This window comes from Mytilus galloprovincialis, chromosome 4 (assembly GCF_965363235.1).
Source record: "Mytilus galloprovincialis chromosome 4, xbMytGall1.hap1.1, whole genome shotgun sequence".
NCBI lineage: Eukaryota > Metazoa > Mollusca > Bivalvia > Mytilida > Mytilidae > Mytilus > Mytilus galloprovincialis.
In genome coordinates, this window is record NC_134841.1 from 7647895 (window position 1) to 7667963 (window position 20069).

A 20069-nucleotide genomic window follows, 5' to 3' on the forward strand; every position below is an offset into this window, starting at 1 on the left:
CAAGATCTATCTGCCCTCAAATTTTCAGATGAATCCGACAACCCGTTATTGGGTTGCTGCCCCTGAACTGGTAATTTTAGGGAATTTTTGCTGTTTTTGGCTATTATCTTGAATATTATTATAGATAGAGATAAACTGTAACAGCAATAATGTTCAGCAAAGTAAGATTTACAAATAAGTCAACATGACCAAAATGGTCAGTTGACCCCTTTAGGAGTTATTGACCTTTATAGTCAATTTTTAACCATTTTTCGTAAATCTTAGTAATCTTTTACAAAAATCTTCTCCTCTGAAACTACTGGGCCAAATTAATCCAAATTTGGCCACAATCATCTTTGGAATATCTAGTTTAAAAAATGTGTGGCGTGACCCTGCCAACCAACCAAGATGGCCGCCATGGCTAAAAATAGAACATAGGGGTAAAATGCAGTTTTTGGCTTATAACTCAAAAACCAAAGCATTTAGAGCAAATCTGACATGCGGTAAAAGTGTTTATCAGGTCAAGATCTATCTGTCCTGAAATTTTCAGATGAATTGGACAACCTGTTGTTGGGTTGCTGCCCCTGAATTGGTAATTTTAAGGAAATTTTGCTGTTTTTGGTTATTATCTTGAATATTATTATAGATAGAGATAAACTGTAAACAGCAATAATGTTCAGCAAAGTAAGATTTACAAATAAGTCAGCATGACCAAAATGGTCAGTTGACCCCTGAAGGAGTTATTGCCCTTTATAGTCAATTTTTAACCATTTTTTCGTAAATCTTAGTAATCTTTTACAAAAATCTTCTTCTCTGAAACTACTGGGCCAAATTAAACTAAACTTGGCCACAAGCATCATTTGGGTAACTTGTTTAAAAAATGTGTGGCGTGACCTGGCCAATCAACCAAAATGGCTGCCTCGGCTAATAATAGAACATAGAGGTAAAATGCAGTTTTTGGCTTATAACTCAAAAACCGAGCATTAAGAGAAAATGTGACAGGGTTTAATTGTTTATCAGGTCAAGATCTATCTGCCCTGATGTTTTCACATGGATCGGACAACCCGTTGTTAGGTTACTGTCCTGAATTGGTAATTTTAAGGAAATTTTGCCGTTTTTTGTTATTATCTTGAATATTATTATAGATAGAGATAAACTGTGTACAGCAATAACGTTCAGCAAAATAAGATCTACAAATAAGTTTACATGACCAAAATAGTCAATTGACCCCTTAAGGAGTTATTGCCCTTTATAGTTAATTTTTAACATTTTTCATAAATTTTTGTAAATTTTTAGAAAATATTTTCCACTGTAATTACTGGGCCAAGTTCATTATAGATAGAGATAATTGTAGCAACACGAATGTTCAGTAAAGTAAGATCTACAAACACATCACTATCACCAAAACACAATTATGTCATGAATTTATCCGTGTCCATTGTTTAATTTGCACAAGATCAAGGTGAGCGACACAGGCTCTTTAGAGCCTCTAGTTTCATATTCTTATATGATATAGTTGTTGCACTAGTGGTATCCTGAAATAGCATAATCGCCAAATAACAATAGCAGTAATCTAATGACAAATTATATCTGCAGGAATTGTTATCACATTATCAAATATTTTTAAACAAAAGTCATTTACGTTTTTCATCATTAATCAAATGAATACCAACAAAAGTATAAACTTGTGATCAATAAACCCATATAAAACTCTCACACAAAACATGTAACTGCTACTTTGAGTCAGATTAGGCAGTAATGAGGAGGATAAGATTGTCATGCAATGAGTTCTAAACACATGGGAGATAGCTAAGAAAATATCGTTTAAAACCTGGACACATTGCACTGTAAAGCTATAAGTCAGGGGAGATAATTCAGTGTTATCAAGCTCTAGGTAAATGTTCATTTGAATCAGCATGTTCCCCTCTTATTTTTAATGCAGACTGAACCTTATAGATACTAAATTTAAATGAAAAGATATTAAGAGAACAAAGAATTTACATAAATGAAAGATATTTGCTTGACTGTACATCATTAGTATTTTGACAAAATAGCACAGGTCTTTGCAGTGATATTTCAGAAATGGTTGCATTATATTACATATAAGGACCAGCCTCTGAATATTCTTTTGCATTTTAATAAGAATAAATCAGTAAAATTAAACTGCATATCAATGTTAGATCATGTTAAGTTTATAAAAAAAGGTAAACAAATTCTTTAAAGTATAGACAGTAAAAAACACCATAATAAACCATGGTTTATATTTATACCCCCGCTTTAAAAAAGGGGGGGTATACTGTTTTACCTCTGTCTGTCCGTCAGTCCGTCCGTCAGTCCGTCAGTCCGTCCATCAGTCCGTCCGTCAGTCCGTCCGTCAGTCCGTCCGTCAGTCAGTCCGTCCCATGAAACTTTCGTCACATTTTTCTCAGGAACTACACATCCACCCTTTCTGTAATTTGGTATCAACATTTATATATGTTAGCCATACCGTGTGATGCGTTTTCAGATTCATCACTTGACAACTTCCTGTTTACCGAACACTTGTATGATTTTACACATAATAGCCAAGTTGAAAATTTTCGTCACATTTTTCTCAGGAACTACACATCCACCCTTTCTGTAATTTGGTATCAACATTTATATCTGTTAGCCATACCGTGTGATGCGTTTTCAGATTCATCACTTGACAACTTCCTGTTTACCGAACACTTGTATGATTTTACACATGATAGCCAAGTTGAAAATTTTCGTCACATTTTTCTCAGGAACTACAATACAAGGATTTCTGAAATTTGGTTTCAGGATTTATATAAGTCAGCTATACCGTGTGATGCGTTTTCAGATTCATCACTCGACAACTTCCTGTTTACCGAACACTTGTATGATTTTACACATGATAGCCAAGTTGAAAATTTTCGTCACATTTTTCTCAGGAACTACAATACAAGGATTTCTGAAATTTGGTTTCAGGATTTATATAAGTCAGCTATACCGTGTGATGCGTTTTCAGATTCATCACTTGACAACTTCCTGTTTACCGAACACTTGCATATTTTTACACTATTAATATTATCCACTTGCGGCGGGGGTATCATCAGTGAGCAGTAGCTCGCAGTTTCACTTGTTAATCAAGTTGTCAGCAAACAATTTGAAACTTTTTTTGTTCTCTTCTGTTTTGGGACATTTTCCTCAGGTCCTTTACTTATTTTTTGCCAGAGTCAGTCTACCATGTAGCAGAAGGATCTTTGTTAACAGTAACAATACATAGAGAAGGAGATGCAAGTAAACAGGAAACAGTCAAGTACAAAACTCTAGATGGCACAGCATTGGTTGGTGACTACAACAAACTGACCAATCAGGATGCTGTATTTGCTGTGGGAAAGACTGATGTGTCTTTTCAAGTGATCATCAATGAAGATACTTTACCAGAAGGAAATGAGACATTTTTTATTGAAATATTCCAAATAATGGGTAAAGATTTTTTGTTTAATTTTTTTTTTTGTCGTTATTAAATGAAATCAACTGCATGAATTAGAAAAAAATAGTTAAGTAAAACAATGGCAATAAAACACATTGTATATCAAACATAACCATGTTGTAAAATCATATTATTAATGTCTCAGGAAAATTGCTATGTTATTGACCTCTCTCGGGTTGTTACTTTTATACTTTATATGGTAGGGCATTGTTTAGTACTTTCTGATTATTTTTTCCTTATATGATTCTGATTTGGTTCTTAGCAACTTGTCATACTAGAAAAGAGTCGATTTAAGTTTTATTGAATTGCAGGTTAATTATATACTTTTTATGTATTTTTCAGGAGATTTAGTGACAACTAGAGGATCTAACTGTAGTATAGTTATTCTTGCCAATGACAATGCCTATGGAATATTTAAATTGTCACCTCCTTTCTCAGTCAGAGTGGAAGAAGGAAGTCACCTGGAACTTACGTAAATATTTCATTTTGTTTTTTCATTGTTATATCTGAAGAACACATGTGCATTGTTTTGCCATCCCACTAATATAGTTTTCTTATAGATTTATATCTTTTTTTCTAAACTAAACTTTTTTGTATCCTCCATAAAATTTAAGAGGTTTTGATGTGTAAAGTGCAAATGATTAAGACTGAATACATCTTGTCAACTATTTAATACTGCTTAATTGTTGAAGAATGAAGATCAGTGGCAAATATCTCAACAAATTAATATACGATTATCAGTACATTGCATTATTATCAAGCATTGATTTACTAAAGAAAAAGATATATTCTACCAAAAAATTATATGCTATTGGTGTAGTATCTCAATTACTGTAGAAACACTAATTTTTGTGGGGTTAAAGTTTCGTGTTTTTGTGTCTTTATAAGATTTCATGGGGATTTAATTTCGTGGATTCAAATAAATGGAAGTAATATTATATAAATGTTAAATTTTCATGGGGGTTTTAATATTGTGAATATATTCTTTCCACGAAATAAACGAAATTTAATCCTCAACAAAAATTTCTGCTTCTACAGTATATTTACATTTTTCATATAGAATATTGAGAGATGGTGGTGTATATGGAGAAATAGAGGTATCATGGGAGATAATCGATGTACTGACCAATAAAATGCCACCAGATGGCAGTCAGTTTGACAAATCCAATGGAACAGTACTATTTACTGAAGGATTACATAGACAGACTTTTACAATATTCCCTAGATCTGATCTGGCACCTGAGAAAGAAAGAGTATACACAGTGAGACTACATGATATTGAAGGTAATTTAAGTTTATTTTAAAAGACTTTACTCATTTAAGTAAGTTTTTGTTGGTATAGATATATTTAGATCTGTTTGTCTCTCAGTCATAAAACTTTACTCAGTACTATGAGCACAAAATTTGTTCTTGAAACACCAAATCCAGCTATTTGATTGGTTGAATTCTGAGTCTGAATACAAAAATCAAACTACCTTATGCTTAGTACTAAGTTTTATGACCGCTAATATAATTGCAAGGCTGGTTCTATTCTTGTTATCATTCAGGCAACCTTATTTACCGAAGAATAACATGCTGTCTTTTATGTTATATCAATAAGGGCATGTTGTCATATTTCCTACAAAAATGCACTCTTTTCTAACTACACAGCCTGTGTCAGATCCTTGTCAGCAAACATGCACTTAGAATCAGTATTTTCAGATTGTTACTTACTTTACAGAGTATCAAGTACTAGACAGTCAATAATTATATCATTTCAGTTGTTGTTGGCAGAACAGATGTAGAGCTAGCCTCATTGGCTGGTACAGACCTAGAAGTGACCTTGACCATTGAAGAGAGTGATGATCCCTATGGTAGATTTGCCTTTGCTTATAATTCTACAGAAGTGACCATAGCAGAAGATTATTATCCTGGAGAACAGAGTAAAACTGAGGCAAAACTTGTGGTAGAGAGGAGGATGGGTGGTTTTGGGAATGTCCAGGTAAGTATTATCACTATAATATTGTTTTGGGAATGTCCAGGTAAGTATTATGACTATAATATTGTTTTGGGAATGTCCAGGTAAGTATTATGACTATAATATTGTTTTGGGAATGTCCAGGTAAGTTTTATCACTATAATATTGTTAAGGTTTTGGGAATGTCCAGGTAAGTATTAGGACTATAATATTGTTTTGGGAATGTCCAGGTAAGTATTAGGACTATAATATTGTTAAGGTTTTGGGAATGTCCAGGTAAGTATTAGGACTATAATATTGTTAAGGTTTTGGGAATGTCCAGGTAAGTATTAGGACTATAATATTGTTTTAGCACTATACTAAAAAGTATAAATTATTGTTTAATGTTCACTAGACCCATAAGTTACATTCTGATATTTTTTTCATCATTAGTGATCCATTAAACACTTTCAAAAATATACAGTGTTTTTGTCTGTCTTGTATATATTTGTAGTCCTAGTCCTCATTTTCAAGGTTTTCATATACAGCTGGGCAGGTTCAACCAACCTACACCTCTTTTTTCATGGTTTTTGATGGAGTATATGGTTGTTATAGTAACTGTAGTAGACCTTTCACAAACAAGTTTCAACAAAAAAGTCAGTTCCTTAATTATCATGGTTGAGCATTTAGAAAAAAACATTTTAGTGTGACTTTGTTCTCTTCTTTTGATAAGAAGAGATATCAATACTGCGCATTCACAAATTGTTGCATGCATTTATTAATGTGACTTTTAAAAAATGTACAAAAATGCTGGGTTAATAATTATCATTACAGGAATGTTAATATCAGATAACTGAATGTTAGTTAGTATTATTGGGCTACTCACATGAATGCATTGTTTCACATGTATGTAAAAACCTCTCAATGTTTTTTACTTTACTGTAGCTAATTGTGATTATATAAAGAATAAACTTGTATGTTATTCAATGCTTCTACTGATGTTTTCCAGGTTGTATGGGAGATCTATACATATCAGGTTGCAGTGACTATGCCATCTGTCTATGATTTACTTCTTATTGCTGAACCATCATCAGATGTGGGGAAAACTCCAGGGAAACGTAGACCATACACAGGGACAGATGTTATGTACTTCGATGGGGCTGTCAGTAAGTAATAAACTTCCTTGAAGGTGTGGCTAAGTTCTTATTGATTGTCTCTCCACCTTTCCCCATTTTTTAGAATCACAAACAGGGAAATTGTAGACCATTCACAGAGACAAAAGTGTATATAAATCACAGTAATAAAAATCAATTATGATAAAATTGTCTCCCCTTTGTTTTATTTCTCCCATATTACCTCTTTAGAATTGTCTCCCCTTTGTTTCTTTTTTCCTGTATTACCTCTTTAGAATTGATCACTGTGAAAAGTAAAATCACAAAAATACTGAACTCAGAGGAAAATCAATTCGGAAAGTCCCTAATCACATGGCAAAATCAAATGACAAAACACATCAAAAACGAATGGACAAGAACTGTCATATTTCTGACTAATTTTTGGTACAGGCATTTTCAAATGTAGAAAATGGTGGCTTAAACCTGGTTTTATAGCGGTAAACCTCTCACTTTGTTGAGTCTCATCAAATTCTTTTATATTATGGAATATACTCAACAGGAATTATCATTAATTCTTAAAGATGTTGATTTTCCTAAAAAGTGACCATAGTGGTGTCTGCTGCCTATGGCTTTTATATTTAAACTATTTATATTTTAAACAAGTAAATTTGGCCATTAAATTTTATCTTTAATACAAAACAAATAGAAATGGAATGATTTCCCTTTTCAAATGTTTTTGAAATGTGATAATCCGAAACAAGAGAAAATTAATATGAAATTAACTGTCACAAATAGAGATAGGGCATTTTAGGTGTAGGGCTTAAAAAAAAATAACAAAAATAAAAATATTCATATTACCAAAAACAAGTGTTTTGAATATAAAAGCACCAGCTGTAAATTTTCAAAGCTTTTGAAATATGACAATTAAGGCTTATACGACAGACCCAATCAGAAGGTTAATGCAGTTCTTTTTAAATATTTGTGTATCTGTTTTTATAGACAGCTATCTGACAGTATCCAGTGACCGTCAGCCACCACCAGAAGACCTAAAGAATGGATACACAATCAGTGCATGGATACAACCTTTTGCTGACCTTAACAGTTACATTGTTGCCAAGACCACAGATGATGGGTCAAGGTTTTTCTATACACTCAAGGTCACTACAGGAAACAGTGGTGCCATATTCTTGTTTGGTTATTCTGTTTCAGGAAGTAGTGTAAGTGGAGAGTTGAAATGATTTTTTATGGCCCCACAACGAAGTTGTCTGTGCCATATAGTTATACCCTTGTCCGTCATTCCGAAATTCCGTCATTCCGTCATTCCACAACAAACCATTATACAGTTTTTTTCTAAACGCCTTCAGATATTGGGCTGATTTTTGGTATGTGAGTTAACTATGATGAGTTACAGATCAAGTTTAAATTTTGTTCCGCTCTGCTAATTTTTGCCGAAATTACGGGCTTTGGACTTTGATGAATTGTTGAATTCACAGTTATATGGACTTTTTTTCTAAATGCTTTCAGATATTGGGATGATTTTTGGCATGTGAGACTACCATCATGTTTGTGTCCACATATGTTTCAGAAATTGAAGATTTTTTAACAATTTGAGACGGGGCCATTCGTGTTGCTTTGACACATCTAGTTAACTATATTTTTGCCTTTTTAAATCACAATTCTCGTAAAGAAAATGTTCAGTATGAGATACTATCTATTATCCTGAAAGGAGTAGGCCCCAAAATATGGCAGTTTTACAAAATTGTTAAATGTCAACTTTAAGTTATTTTTTTGAAAGAAGAATGCTTGTGTTACATAAATATGGGCTGTTTTTGACAATACAATGCACATATATTGGGTACTAGCATCATTAAGTCATGCTAAATTACTGAAATCTTCACAATTTTAGTTAAATTCTAGACGGTTTCCGTCTAAAATGAAAGTGGTGGCATTTGTGTTCATTCTTAATATTGAAATGTATGTTGTATTTGATGATAATACATAACATATATAAAGGTTGAGGATAAACACGGATGCGCCCACTTTCAATTTTAACAAAAAACATCTGAAAAGTGACATTTTTTGGCATATTTGATAGATTTTTCATAATTGAGCTTGAATCAGAGCTTGAATGAGTACCGGTAAATCAGTTAAAATCTTTCACAAAAACTAAGTGAATCAACTGAAATAGACACTGAAGTGTTTAAAAAGTGTACAAATCTTTTGTCAGATGAACCTGAAATTTGAGGCCAAAATCGCCCCTACCGGACCTACACCTTCGAATTGATATGAAAATAGAAAAAAATTATCTGTTTCAGTAATGTCACTTGTTATCAAATAATATTACTTGTTCTTTATTGTCTTGCCTGTGACGAAAGTTGGGAGAGCCAAATGTAGAACTTTTTATGCAACTGATCTTGACAAATTAAAGAATACCTATATTGGATCCCCTGATATTTGATCTTCAGTTTTACCCACAATTACCAAATCTAAATGGATGTTGTTTAACATGTTTAAATGTCTATCTGACAAATGTCATTATAACTTGATATTGCAGCAGTTGAGACATAAAAGAGCATTCACTCTTGGTATAGTGATAAGTATTTTTACATCCATTATGTTTCAAAACAGATATATCACCAAACACAACAAGAATCAGCATAAAAAATAATACTCTTCAGACTCTGAAATATGTATAATTAAATCACAAGGAAATAGAATTAAATGTATTATCAGAGAACAGATAGTTAGATGCTTTTAACTTCCTTTTATTTTAGAACAACCAGCAGATATCAGTTACAACAAATACTAACATAAAAGATGGTGGCTGGCATCATATCTTAGTTACAGTAGATAGTAGTTCTGTATCATTTTACTTAGATGGTGGAGTCCTTGGTACTAAGTAAGTATATTTGTATTGGTGTCTGTTTGAATTTCATATTAAAACAGTATTGCATCAAAACTAGGAAACTTCTATCTACATGAAGATTTTTTTACTCAAAGTCAAAAGATTTTTGTTTCAGATTGATTAAACTTATTGATATGACTGTAATAATAATTTCATTGTGTTTTCGTGTATAGAAATTTATTTCCTTGTCCAGTTTTCCGTAGACATAGATATAAGAAGACGAGTGCCAATAAGAAAACACTCTCATCCAGTCACAATTTGTAAAAGTAAACCATTATAGGTCAAAAATATGGTCTTCAACACAGAGCCTTGGCTCACACCAAACAGCAAGCTATAAAGGGCCCCAAAATTGACATGTGCAAAACCATGCAAACAGGAAAACCAAAAGCTGAATTCATGTGATTGCAACTTTAAGATACATGTGTACTCAGATCTTAAATTATTTTTTATTATGACATGCAGTTTGACAGTTTTATTTGTATCCTGAAGATATGAATAACTTATATTTAGTTATGTTAAAAACCAAGATGCAGCTCTAGGTTTTAAGAACGACTTTTATACAATTGATTATAAATATCTAATATCATAATATAAATGGCAAAACTAAATAACAAAAATAATGATAACAATTTCTGACCCTGTGTTGAGTGATAATATTGTGTTTTTTACATATATAATATTTGTATTGCAGACTTTTAAATTCTCAACCCTTGATAGATTTGACAGGAAGGTTACATGTAGGAGCCATTGCACCTGGAAATGAGATGTTTATTGGCTATTTGCAGGATGTTAGAATATATACTAGAAAACTAACTGCCATGTAAGATTTGTAAATTAATTTCCTAAATAGACCTATGTTTTGCTATAGGAAACCACACATGTATGAAATGCATTAGATCTTTCCATGTTATAAGATTTCCAAATTTTTATTTCTGAGATTTAGTCAGCATGATGTAAAATTCTGCTTTAGAAGTATGTTATAATTTTACAATATCAAATGTTGAAAATAGATTTGTTTGGCTTTTCTATTATAAACATAAAGAAATATGCTTTGATTTGTAATAACTGTTTACAATAAGAAAACCACTGCTACAGTTGAATCCATATTATCAGAAGCTTTAGCATTATCATTAAAGTAAAATTGAGAATGGAAATGGGGAATGTGTTAAAGAGACAACAATCCGACCATAGATAAAACAGGTCTTTTTGCAATGATTATACTGTGGATTCATTATTATTCGTTGGATACCAATTTTCGTGGATTTCATAGATACAAGTGAACCACAAATTTAAGAGTTCAACAATATAAAAATTTCTATAAAGTTGTATGCAGACAGACTTTGACAGAACAACAAAAATCACATATCCACGTAAATGCAAGGTTTTTTCATTTTATGAAAATTGGTACCAACGAAAATAATTGAATTCACAGTATGTAGCAAGCCTTTTTTTGGTCTATAATTAATTTAATAAATTATTGATATTCTTGTTCATAATCATATTGACCATTCATATTCGTACGACCACACTGCTATGTTCTTCCTTTTTATATTGATAGAGAAATGAATGAGGTTTATAACCTCCCATCAAAGACAGACTTGTCCCCTGTATCTGGATATCTTTCCTACCATGAAGCACTCAGAGAGCAGACGATTGTTGTCACAGCAACTCAGGATTTGGAGGAAGAAAACAATGAAATGTTCACAGTGATGTTATTAACAGCCAATAATGGTGGAACATTGTCCACGACTGATCGCATTTCTAGGATTACAAGTAAGATTCATTACTATAGTTGATATGCTGTTAATTCAGAAATTATTGCGTGCATTTATAATTGCTTTTTTGTCATTTTAGACTCAAATACAATTTTACTTTTTGCTATATTGAGAAAAATGCTGTTTAATTCATATAAAAAAATTCAAAATGTTTTTTTAAATTATTGCAATTATAACCCTGTCTCAATTTTTGCAATAATTAAAACATTGCAATAATTTCTAAATTTACAGTAGGTAGTGCTTAATAGCTAAAAAGTCAAGTGCCTAACCTAGTCTCTTGCTGAAATCGAGGTCATCTGTTATCCTCATTATATTGATTGACAACCAGTGTGAATTTTTATTTTGAAAGATTTTTAAGAATTTAGAGAATTTAAAATGTTAAATAATGAATTAAGTTATTTTATTTCCAGTTGAGAAGAGTGACAATGCTAATGGTGTATTTAGTATACGTACTTGTAGTCCCAGTCAGGCACTCACGGAAACCACTACTGTTTCCTGTACCGTGGATAGACAAAGGGGAGATGATGGTAATGTGAATGTGACATGGGGTGTGTTCCAGTCTCTAGGTGCAGGAGAAGTAGAGGCTGCAGATGATTTCATAGCAAGTAAAGGAATGATGGTGTTTAATGCTGGAGAAAGACTTAAGGTAAAGTGTTCATGTTTTATTTAAATTGGACCTGGTTATTTGTTAATTCAGTTTGTTTTTAGGCAAACATCAGACAATGGTCATCAGTATGAAGACCTCCCTGAGAAAACATTATAGGCAATTGTACTGTCTTCAACAATGAGAAAAACCCATACTGTATATTACACAACTTTCCTAGAACAACCTTTATTCAAATAAGCATATATCTTATGATAATTGACAAACACATCGAAAAATTTATTCCTGTGCCACATGTTTAATAGTTATATTAATTTTATACATTTTTCTCCAGACTTTCATCTTGACTGTCAAAGATGATGATATCCCTGAAGTTGATGAGATATTTCACATCAGACTGTTGACTGTTGCCAGCACTGATGGTTCACAGGGTCCTACTAACACCAGTGGAGCCAGTATAGACCTGTCCAAATCTAGTTCTGTGTTTACTATTGTAAAGAATGACCATTCTAATGGAGTATTACAGTTCAGTAATAGGACACACCCCCCTTCTCCTGATGAAGGAATTCTACCTGTAGCTACAGAAGAACCAACTGTAAGTTTAAACAATAACATAAGACCTGCAATAGGAATCAAGTTATTAAGAATGTGCAACACATTTAAAATGATTTTTCAGGTTTTTTAGAATAAACAGGAAAAAAATATTGCAGTCAGTCCTTGTAATTTAATTCTGTTTTTAGGGAGTAAATCATGCAAAAACTTTGTAACATCACGGTTACATGACAAAATTATGTATATGAGCTGATAGACAAAAAATATTCAGCAAATCAGAAGAAATGCTACATCAAAAATAAAAAATTATTGAATGTTGTGAAAATAATGTAAAAAAAATTTCATAGATAAAAGTATATGAAGAGGCAGGAACAATTGCATTAATGGTTGTAAGAGCACAAGGAACTGCTGGGTTTGTTACAGTGGAGTGGCGGACAACTGATGGAACAGCTAAAAGTTCAGGAATTTCCACTCCAGATTATCAGGTATGTTTCTAACAGTTCTATTGTCAATCTTAGGTTTCTAAATATATTGAAATGGTGTTTCTTATAAAATATAATCCTGGTGAATGGTTTGTGATAGCTTTCCACCATTGTCATAAAATTCTTAACATTATGTATAAGTTCTATTTCAACTATTTCAAAACAATTTTTTAAATTTTCTTTCATTTTATATTTGGTCTTGCCAGTCATATGATCTGCTAATATGTTTACAATAGTCTAATTTTATCAGGGCAATCATATTTCTGGGATCCTCACATTCCAGGCTTGCATGCTGATATTCTTGCTCATAAAGTGAATGTCAAAAACAAAAATTTCATTATTATATTTACTGTAAACCAACTAATATTTGCTGCCAATTTATTTTTCGCAATTTTTCGTATAAGTTGCCACAAAAATTTAAAAAACTTGAATCTTTCTTTAAACCTACATCAAGTAAATTTTTAAATTGTGAAATTAAATTGCTGCAAAGTTGGCTAGAAAGAGCTGAAAGCGTAACAAAGTTTTCCTTGAAAATAAGTTGGTTTGTAGTATGTTTTCTTGATTCCTAAGAGAAGAGTTTATACATGAGCAGGTCCTAAGAGAAGAGTTTATACATATGAGAAGAGTTTATACATGAGCAGGTCCTGATTAGCTATAAAACATGTTTTGTATGCAAGATATTTTTATTTCTTTTGTCAACATATTGTTACTACATTAAGCTTCAATCAAGACGATCGACTGTTATAGTTAATTCTAAGTTTAACTTTCAAATGAAATTTTTTTATGCATGGAATATTTTTTATTCTGCCAAGCACAAGACAATACATATTCAAAGCAAAGACAAAATAAATAGAATTTTAAAAATAAGCTATCAACAGTAAATCAATTCTTTTTCTAAATCACTTTCTGGCTGTGTGTCCACAGTTCACTTGGCTTTAACCAAGTCTTTCAAAATATTGCTGTCTTTAACGTAGTTTGATATAAGATTGTAAAGCAGCAATAGAAACAACAAAATATTCTTCAATAGCCATTATGTCTGTGACAGCCAAAGCATGTTTCACAGACAAAGTTAAACTTTGAGGTACAGAGTTCGTCATTCCACAGTTGGTCGTCATCTCGTCTGAGATACACACAGTTAGAGGAATCATCATCAGGTTGGTTTGAAGCCCATCTGATGAATGTGAAGGGTTTGTTTACTGTGATATCTGTGGCCCACATCCACTGTTTAGTCTTAGATATAAACATACCACTGGTCCACCATCCTTCTACCTTACTGTGGTCTGTAAAAGATATAGGTTCAATAATATATTACCTTTTCAGTACCCTCAGTAGGTAAACATTCTAGGTACCGTATTTGGTCATATATAGTATGCACTTATGTATAATACGCACCCTCTTTTCATTACCTCTTAGTATACTATTACTTAAGGCAACAGTTGTTTACCAATGTTCAAATGAGTAAATCACATGAACCTGAAAAGGATTCCCTGATTGGGTGGTATTAAAAAATAAGATCTGCTGTCACATTGTTAAACGTATATTCAGAATATATATATATATATATATGTATGTAAAATAATATATATGATACAAATAATGTAAAATAATATATATGGTACAAATATAAAAAAAATTAATGAACTAAAAAGTGTTTCAATTATATTACTGAAGATGACACAAATTAGTCATAAATCCTGATTCTCAGATTTCTAGCAGCTCTTTTCAGGGTAAGGCATAAACATATCATTATGTGTATACAATATCACCATTTCTGAGCTAAGAATTTTATTTTTATAGTTTTAATGCCCAATTTATGGGCATTATGTTTTCTGTTTTGTGCGTCCATTCATCCGTCTGTTTGTCTGTTCGTCCGTTTGTCCGTCTGTCTGTCCCGCTTCAGGTTAAAAATTTTGGTCGAAGTAGTTTTTGATGAAGTTGAAGTCCAATCAACTTGAAACTTAGTACACATGTTCCTTATAATATGATCTTTCTAATTTTAATGCCAAATTAGAGTTTTTACCCTAATTTCACGGTCCACTCAGTGGCGGATCCAGCCATTTAAAAAAGGGGGGAGGGTTCCCAACCCAGGACAAAGGGGGGGGTTCCAACTATATGTTCCCATTCAAATGCATTGATCGGCCAAAAAAAAGTTGGGGTTCCAACCCCCCCCCCCCCCTGGATCCGCCAATGCCACTGAACATAGAAAATGATAGTGCGGATGGGGCATTCCTGTACTATGGACACATTTTTGTTTATATCTGATTTTAAATTTAAAACTGTTGTAAATTAAAACAATAGTCCTAATTGCATATCTATACCAGTTGAGCAATCCAGGAGCCTCTTTTTGCACACACTGCTAGTTGTGTATTTCTTTTCAAATTCATTGCAGGTTAAGTCTTTACATATATATGAATAAATCTGCATTTAATTGAATGATGAAGCATTTTTGGTTGATGTTTTAATTCTGTGCCAAGAAAAATTAATATTTAAAAATCGTCATTTGAAGGAAAAAATATTGGTATCAAAAGTAGATTGCACTTATTTGAACTGTATGAACTTCCCAGTAGAATTAATTAATCATAATTACATGGTTAACGTTTGCATGAAGCACGTTTAAACATAAATTATTTGGATTAGCTGTGAGAAAAAGACCACAGAATTTGTTTTCAGACACTGTCAGAAGACACTCAGAAGTCTTTATTTATAAACTTTTCCCTTTGAGGATTAGAATTGAAGCATTTGATTATTTGAAAAGACATATTTTTAAATGTGTTATTTCTTCAAATTTTATATGAATAAGTCATCAAGTGGAATTTTTGCGTGTTAAAAGATGAGTGGTAAATGTCACTTTCAGTTTATCAATGTATAGAAGGATGAAATGTTCTACCTTAAGAAATAAATTCAATTCTATTGTCAATTGTATTTTCAATTAAATTATCTTGGTAACATCAATTGGATGGAGTCTCATTTTATTCATTGTATTTTAACATCAAATTATCACTTTAACAAAATTTGAATGATTCCTCTTTAATTCAATAATCTCTAAAACGTCTTTTAAATGATGATTAAATGTAAAAAATTACTGTAAGGTTAGATATCCTTGTTAGATTAATGTGATTTCTCAGCAATTTTACAAGTTCTGACTAGAATTTGTCTGAAATTTTTTACCAAGGCCTTTAAAGGAAAGTTAGTAGTCATTGTTTAGTTCTAGATGCAAAATATTATTTACTCTAGGGATTATTTTGAAATAGAATAAATGGGACTTTTTTGTGGCAAAGTCTGATATACTAGTACTCTGAATTTAATCTGAATGTTTTTTTATCAGCACAAAACACATTATAAGACCAATACCTAATTTTTACAGATGTTCTATGTTATAAAAACATATAAACTATACTCTTTTCTTCCTAATAAACTCAAAAGAAAAATTTGGATTTCATTTCATAGTCTCTTAAAACTCCGTCAAAGAAATCATAAATGGTTTCAGAATTTTATTACATCTAATTGCCTAAAAAAAGTGAAAGTTTTTTTCCTTCAAAAGTAAAAGCACCACAGTTATTTCTCATTATGATTTAAATAAATGTGAGTTTTAATGCAAGGATATAACCATATGATTAGAAATAAGTGTACTTTGGGGTCCTTCTAAAAAGCGCCCAGGAGCGCCCGGAGGAAGAAAAAACCTGGGGAAAAGAAAAGGCGCCCGGGGAAAATATATAGAAATTGTATTGGCATGAGACAACTTTGTGTTGATGAAATAAGTTATTATGCACACTATTTTTTTTTTATATTTTAGACAAGTATTTTGCAAATTCAGATAATAGACATTTGTAATAAAGTACAAAAACAAGTATGAATGTTTCAATTTAAACAATAATATATGAATACTATTTCGAAAGACAGATCATAATGGATCACAGCTTATGCTGAAGATTTATAAAATGTTAGACATCAAAAGACATGTTTTTCAAAAATGACATCAAAATGAAAAATGCCAAAACAACTTAAATTCACAGATACATATTAATTTTATAAAATTAAAAGAGTTACACATTATTTAAGAACGGTAAAAGTGACACGCACATGTATATCAGCATCAGCATCAGCAAATAAAACAATTATACTATGCATGTTAAAAGCAGGTGTTCGGTATAAAACAAATAACATTGAATCACCGATAAGCAGCCACGGTTTAAACAGTTTTGGTTTTATAAAAAAAAAATATAATAAATTTTACAATTTTTACAGTATATTCCACAAGGCCAGAATATCATATTTGCTTTAGCAGTGGGGTTAACTTTTCTTAGTGAGTACTGACAGGCATGTTGAAACCCTTCCACGATTGTCCAATGTCAATTCAAGTGCATCGATGTGTTTAATAAAACACAAAACTTTGAAGAGTGTTCACCTGTGCAGTTGCGAATTTAAGACCTCAGACACTTATTTTTTTTTAATAACGAAATATACATTTTGATTGAGGACAATATCGTTCATGATTCTTCTATATACTCTTGTTTATATTTATGGCTTACTTACATATATACAATTTTGGAATCTAAAATGTAAAAGGGCAACACCACTATCTACACACTGTAGACAAAACAAGCAATGATTTTTTTGATTTTTTTAATCCAGGAAAACATTTATTGTTATAAAATATTATTATTTTCTTCTCCCGGGCCCTTTATTTTATTCCCAGGGCGCTTTTTCTTTTCTACGAGCGCTTTTTCTTTTCCCGGGCGCTTTTTAGTAGGACCGGTACATTGATATATCATATTTGATTTACTGTGAACTAATTTCATAGTTATCATGGTTATCAGTCTTTTTAGATTAAAGATTTTTTGAATTTTTGTGGATAACTTATTTCTTGTGGTTTTTCCTACATAAAACCTATACAAAATTGTACTATTTTGGAAATTTAAAGTCATTGTATTCCTATACCAGAGAAATACACATAAATAGTTTACCTATACCAATGAAATTCATGAATTAATTTTTGTGGATACCAATTTTCAAGAATTGAGGAAAACGTATAGGAAATTGTGGCTCTGCTAATTTAAAAGTCTGCATACAAGCCTATATAAAATTTGTACTTAGTCTAACATTGAAATTCTTTGTTCATCTATTAACCCACAAAATCTTAGAAGATTTATATCCCCTGAATTATACTGAATCCACTAATAAGAAAATAAAGACTGTTCCCTGATCAACGCATCCTTCTAATTTCATGAGTGCCACAAGTGAAACAGTATCTGCTTTCCCTTCCGTAAACCTCAGATCACCCCCAGATTTTGGCGGGGGTTCGTTTTGCTTAGTCGTTAATTTCCTATGTTGTTTTTTTGTGTATATTGTTTGTCTATTAGTCTTTTTCTTTTTTAGCCATGATGTTATCAGTTTATTTTTAATTTATGAATTTAAATGTCCCTCTTGTATGTTTCACCCCTTTTCTAAATGATATAAGAAAATCAAATGTTTCTAAAATATATATAAACTGAATCAATATCTATCAGGGAAAAAAACTTTCTTATAAATAAGTGACATGACTGAAAGTTTGTTGCTACAATCTTACTTACCGTGATGATTTTTGATCATGTATGTCAGCACGTAATGTTCCTGGATTGATTCCAAGGCAACCAGATCACTACCAAGAGCCGTACAATACTCATTAGCTTCATACCAAGTTGTATTGAAATTAGACAATAAATAACAGGTTTGAAGCTTCCCTATATCAATAAGGTGAAAGTCTTGTGGACATGGGGTTTGAGACGGTAAATATCTGACTTCACGTTTAGAATGACCTGGTGTACCAATGTCTCTTATTTTTTCTTCTATTCTTCTGAAACCTTTTGTTACTTCTTTTGAAAGGTCGTCCATAGATTCTGATAGTTTTTTCTCTAGTCTGCCTATTTTCCTCTTAAGTCTGCTGACTTCAAGATCTGAAACCTGAGATTCCCCAGCAGTCGTTGATCTTTTATATCTTGAATGATAACTTTTTGAGTTCGAAGTCTTTTCTTCATTTTTATTGTTACTCCATTCCTCAAAATTTTCTTTTTGTTTTGGGGTTAACCCATGCTTCTCCAAGATACTTATTTCATAAGTGAAATTGTTCATTTTGACAAAACATTTTGCTGAATCACTTTTTAATCCATCAATTTTACTTATAAAGACAAACAGAATGAAAGTAATGAAATAAGTCGTCCAGAATTTATCAGACATCTTCTAGTATCAGTAAGATCACTTTATTTTAAAAATCAGTCATGTAATTTAACATGTTTTCATACTGCTGTTTTAACTTCAAATGGATTAAATGCATATTTTTCATAATACTTAAATATGCATACAGAATGTCACTGATCACCTTCAAAAATGTAAACGATATAATTTTCCTCTCATTTAGACACAATACCGCCTTACGATCAACAAGCTTTCATCAATACCTTAACCAAATGATGTTCTTTTACAATTTTTCACGACCTTTTATTGAATAGCAGGTTTAATACAATATTGACTACAGAATAATAATTGTAACAAAAATTTAATCACTTTGATTTATGGCTAAAGTTATGAATTTTATTGGATTGTTAGTAAGTTGTTTACAGATTTCAAAGGGAAGATTTAATCCCCAGAAGTTCCTATTTTACATAACTCTTCAGAAAAGCGTGGCTAATCTCAGGACGTCCTTTGATAGATATTGTATGATGGGCTGATGTGTAAAATTCTAAAATCATTCAACATGTGGGCTATAATATTTGAAATTTATTTTGCAATAATGATTTATGTGACCCTTGATTTATGTAGGAGATGTAGAGGAGAAATTAAGTATAAATTGGTTGGACTCAAAACAAGAGAGAAAAAAACATAAACAAATATTTCATGTAATGATGTACTTTAAAGATGAATTTTTTGTTTGTTTCAGTTTGATTAATTTTATATTTTAAAATTGATTTCTGCATTGCCATCTTTTTCAAAATTAAAAAAATTTCTCCTGTTTATTTTTCATGATAATAGATTGTCCTTGAATTTCTGATTAAGTTATGACAGGGCTCCGAAACTCAATAATTGTTCAAGTTTTATTCAAATGAAGTCAGTTTAATTTATTTGAAGTTTCATGTTTAGATTTGAGATTTGAGATTTGTTTGCTTTAATTGAATTTTTATAAAAATGAAAGAACTTCTGATATAATTCCGATTCTGTCATTATTCATATAAAGAGGATAATCAAGACTGCCATGATTGGATACAAGTTTTGA

The 20069-nt window shown here is 31.6% G+C and overlaps 1 protein-coding gene across 1 annotated transcript in view; it reads left to right on the top strand.

The window, feature by feature from the left end:
* Window positions 1-20069, top strand: part of LOC143071269 (adhesion G-protein coupled receptor V1-like) — a 127832-nt gene that overhangs the window by 17957 nt on the left and 89806 nt on the right. Inside the window, exons 18-29 of the mRNA XM_076245475.1 lie at window positions 3196-3450; window positions 3800-3929; window positions 4518-4741; window positions 5218-5438; window positions 6403-6559; window positions 7505-7722; window positions 9280-9404; window positions 10102-10230; window positions 10969-11183; window positions 11596-11831; window positions 12124-12384; window positions 12689-12826. Coding sequence (XP_076101590.1) covers window positions 3196-3450; window positions 3800-3929; window positions 4518-4741; window positions 5218-5438; window positions 6403-6559; window positions 7505-7722; window positions 9280-9404; window positions 10102-10230; window positions 10969-11183; window positions 11596-11831; window positions 12124-12384; window positions 12689-12826 — 2309 coding nt within the window. The remainder of the gene's footprint in view (window positions 1-3195; window positions 3451-3799; window positions 3930-4517; window positions 4742-5217; window positions 5439-6402; window positions 6560-7504; window positions 7723-9279; window positions 9405-10101; window positions 10231-10968; window positions 11184-11595; window positions 11832-12123; window positions 12385-12688; window positions 12827-20069) is intronic.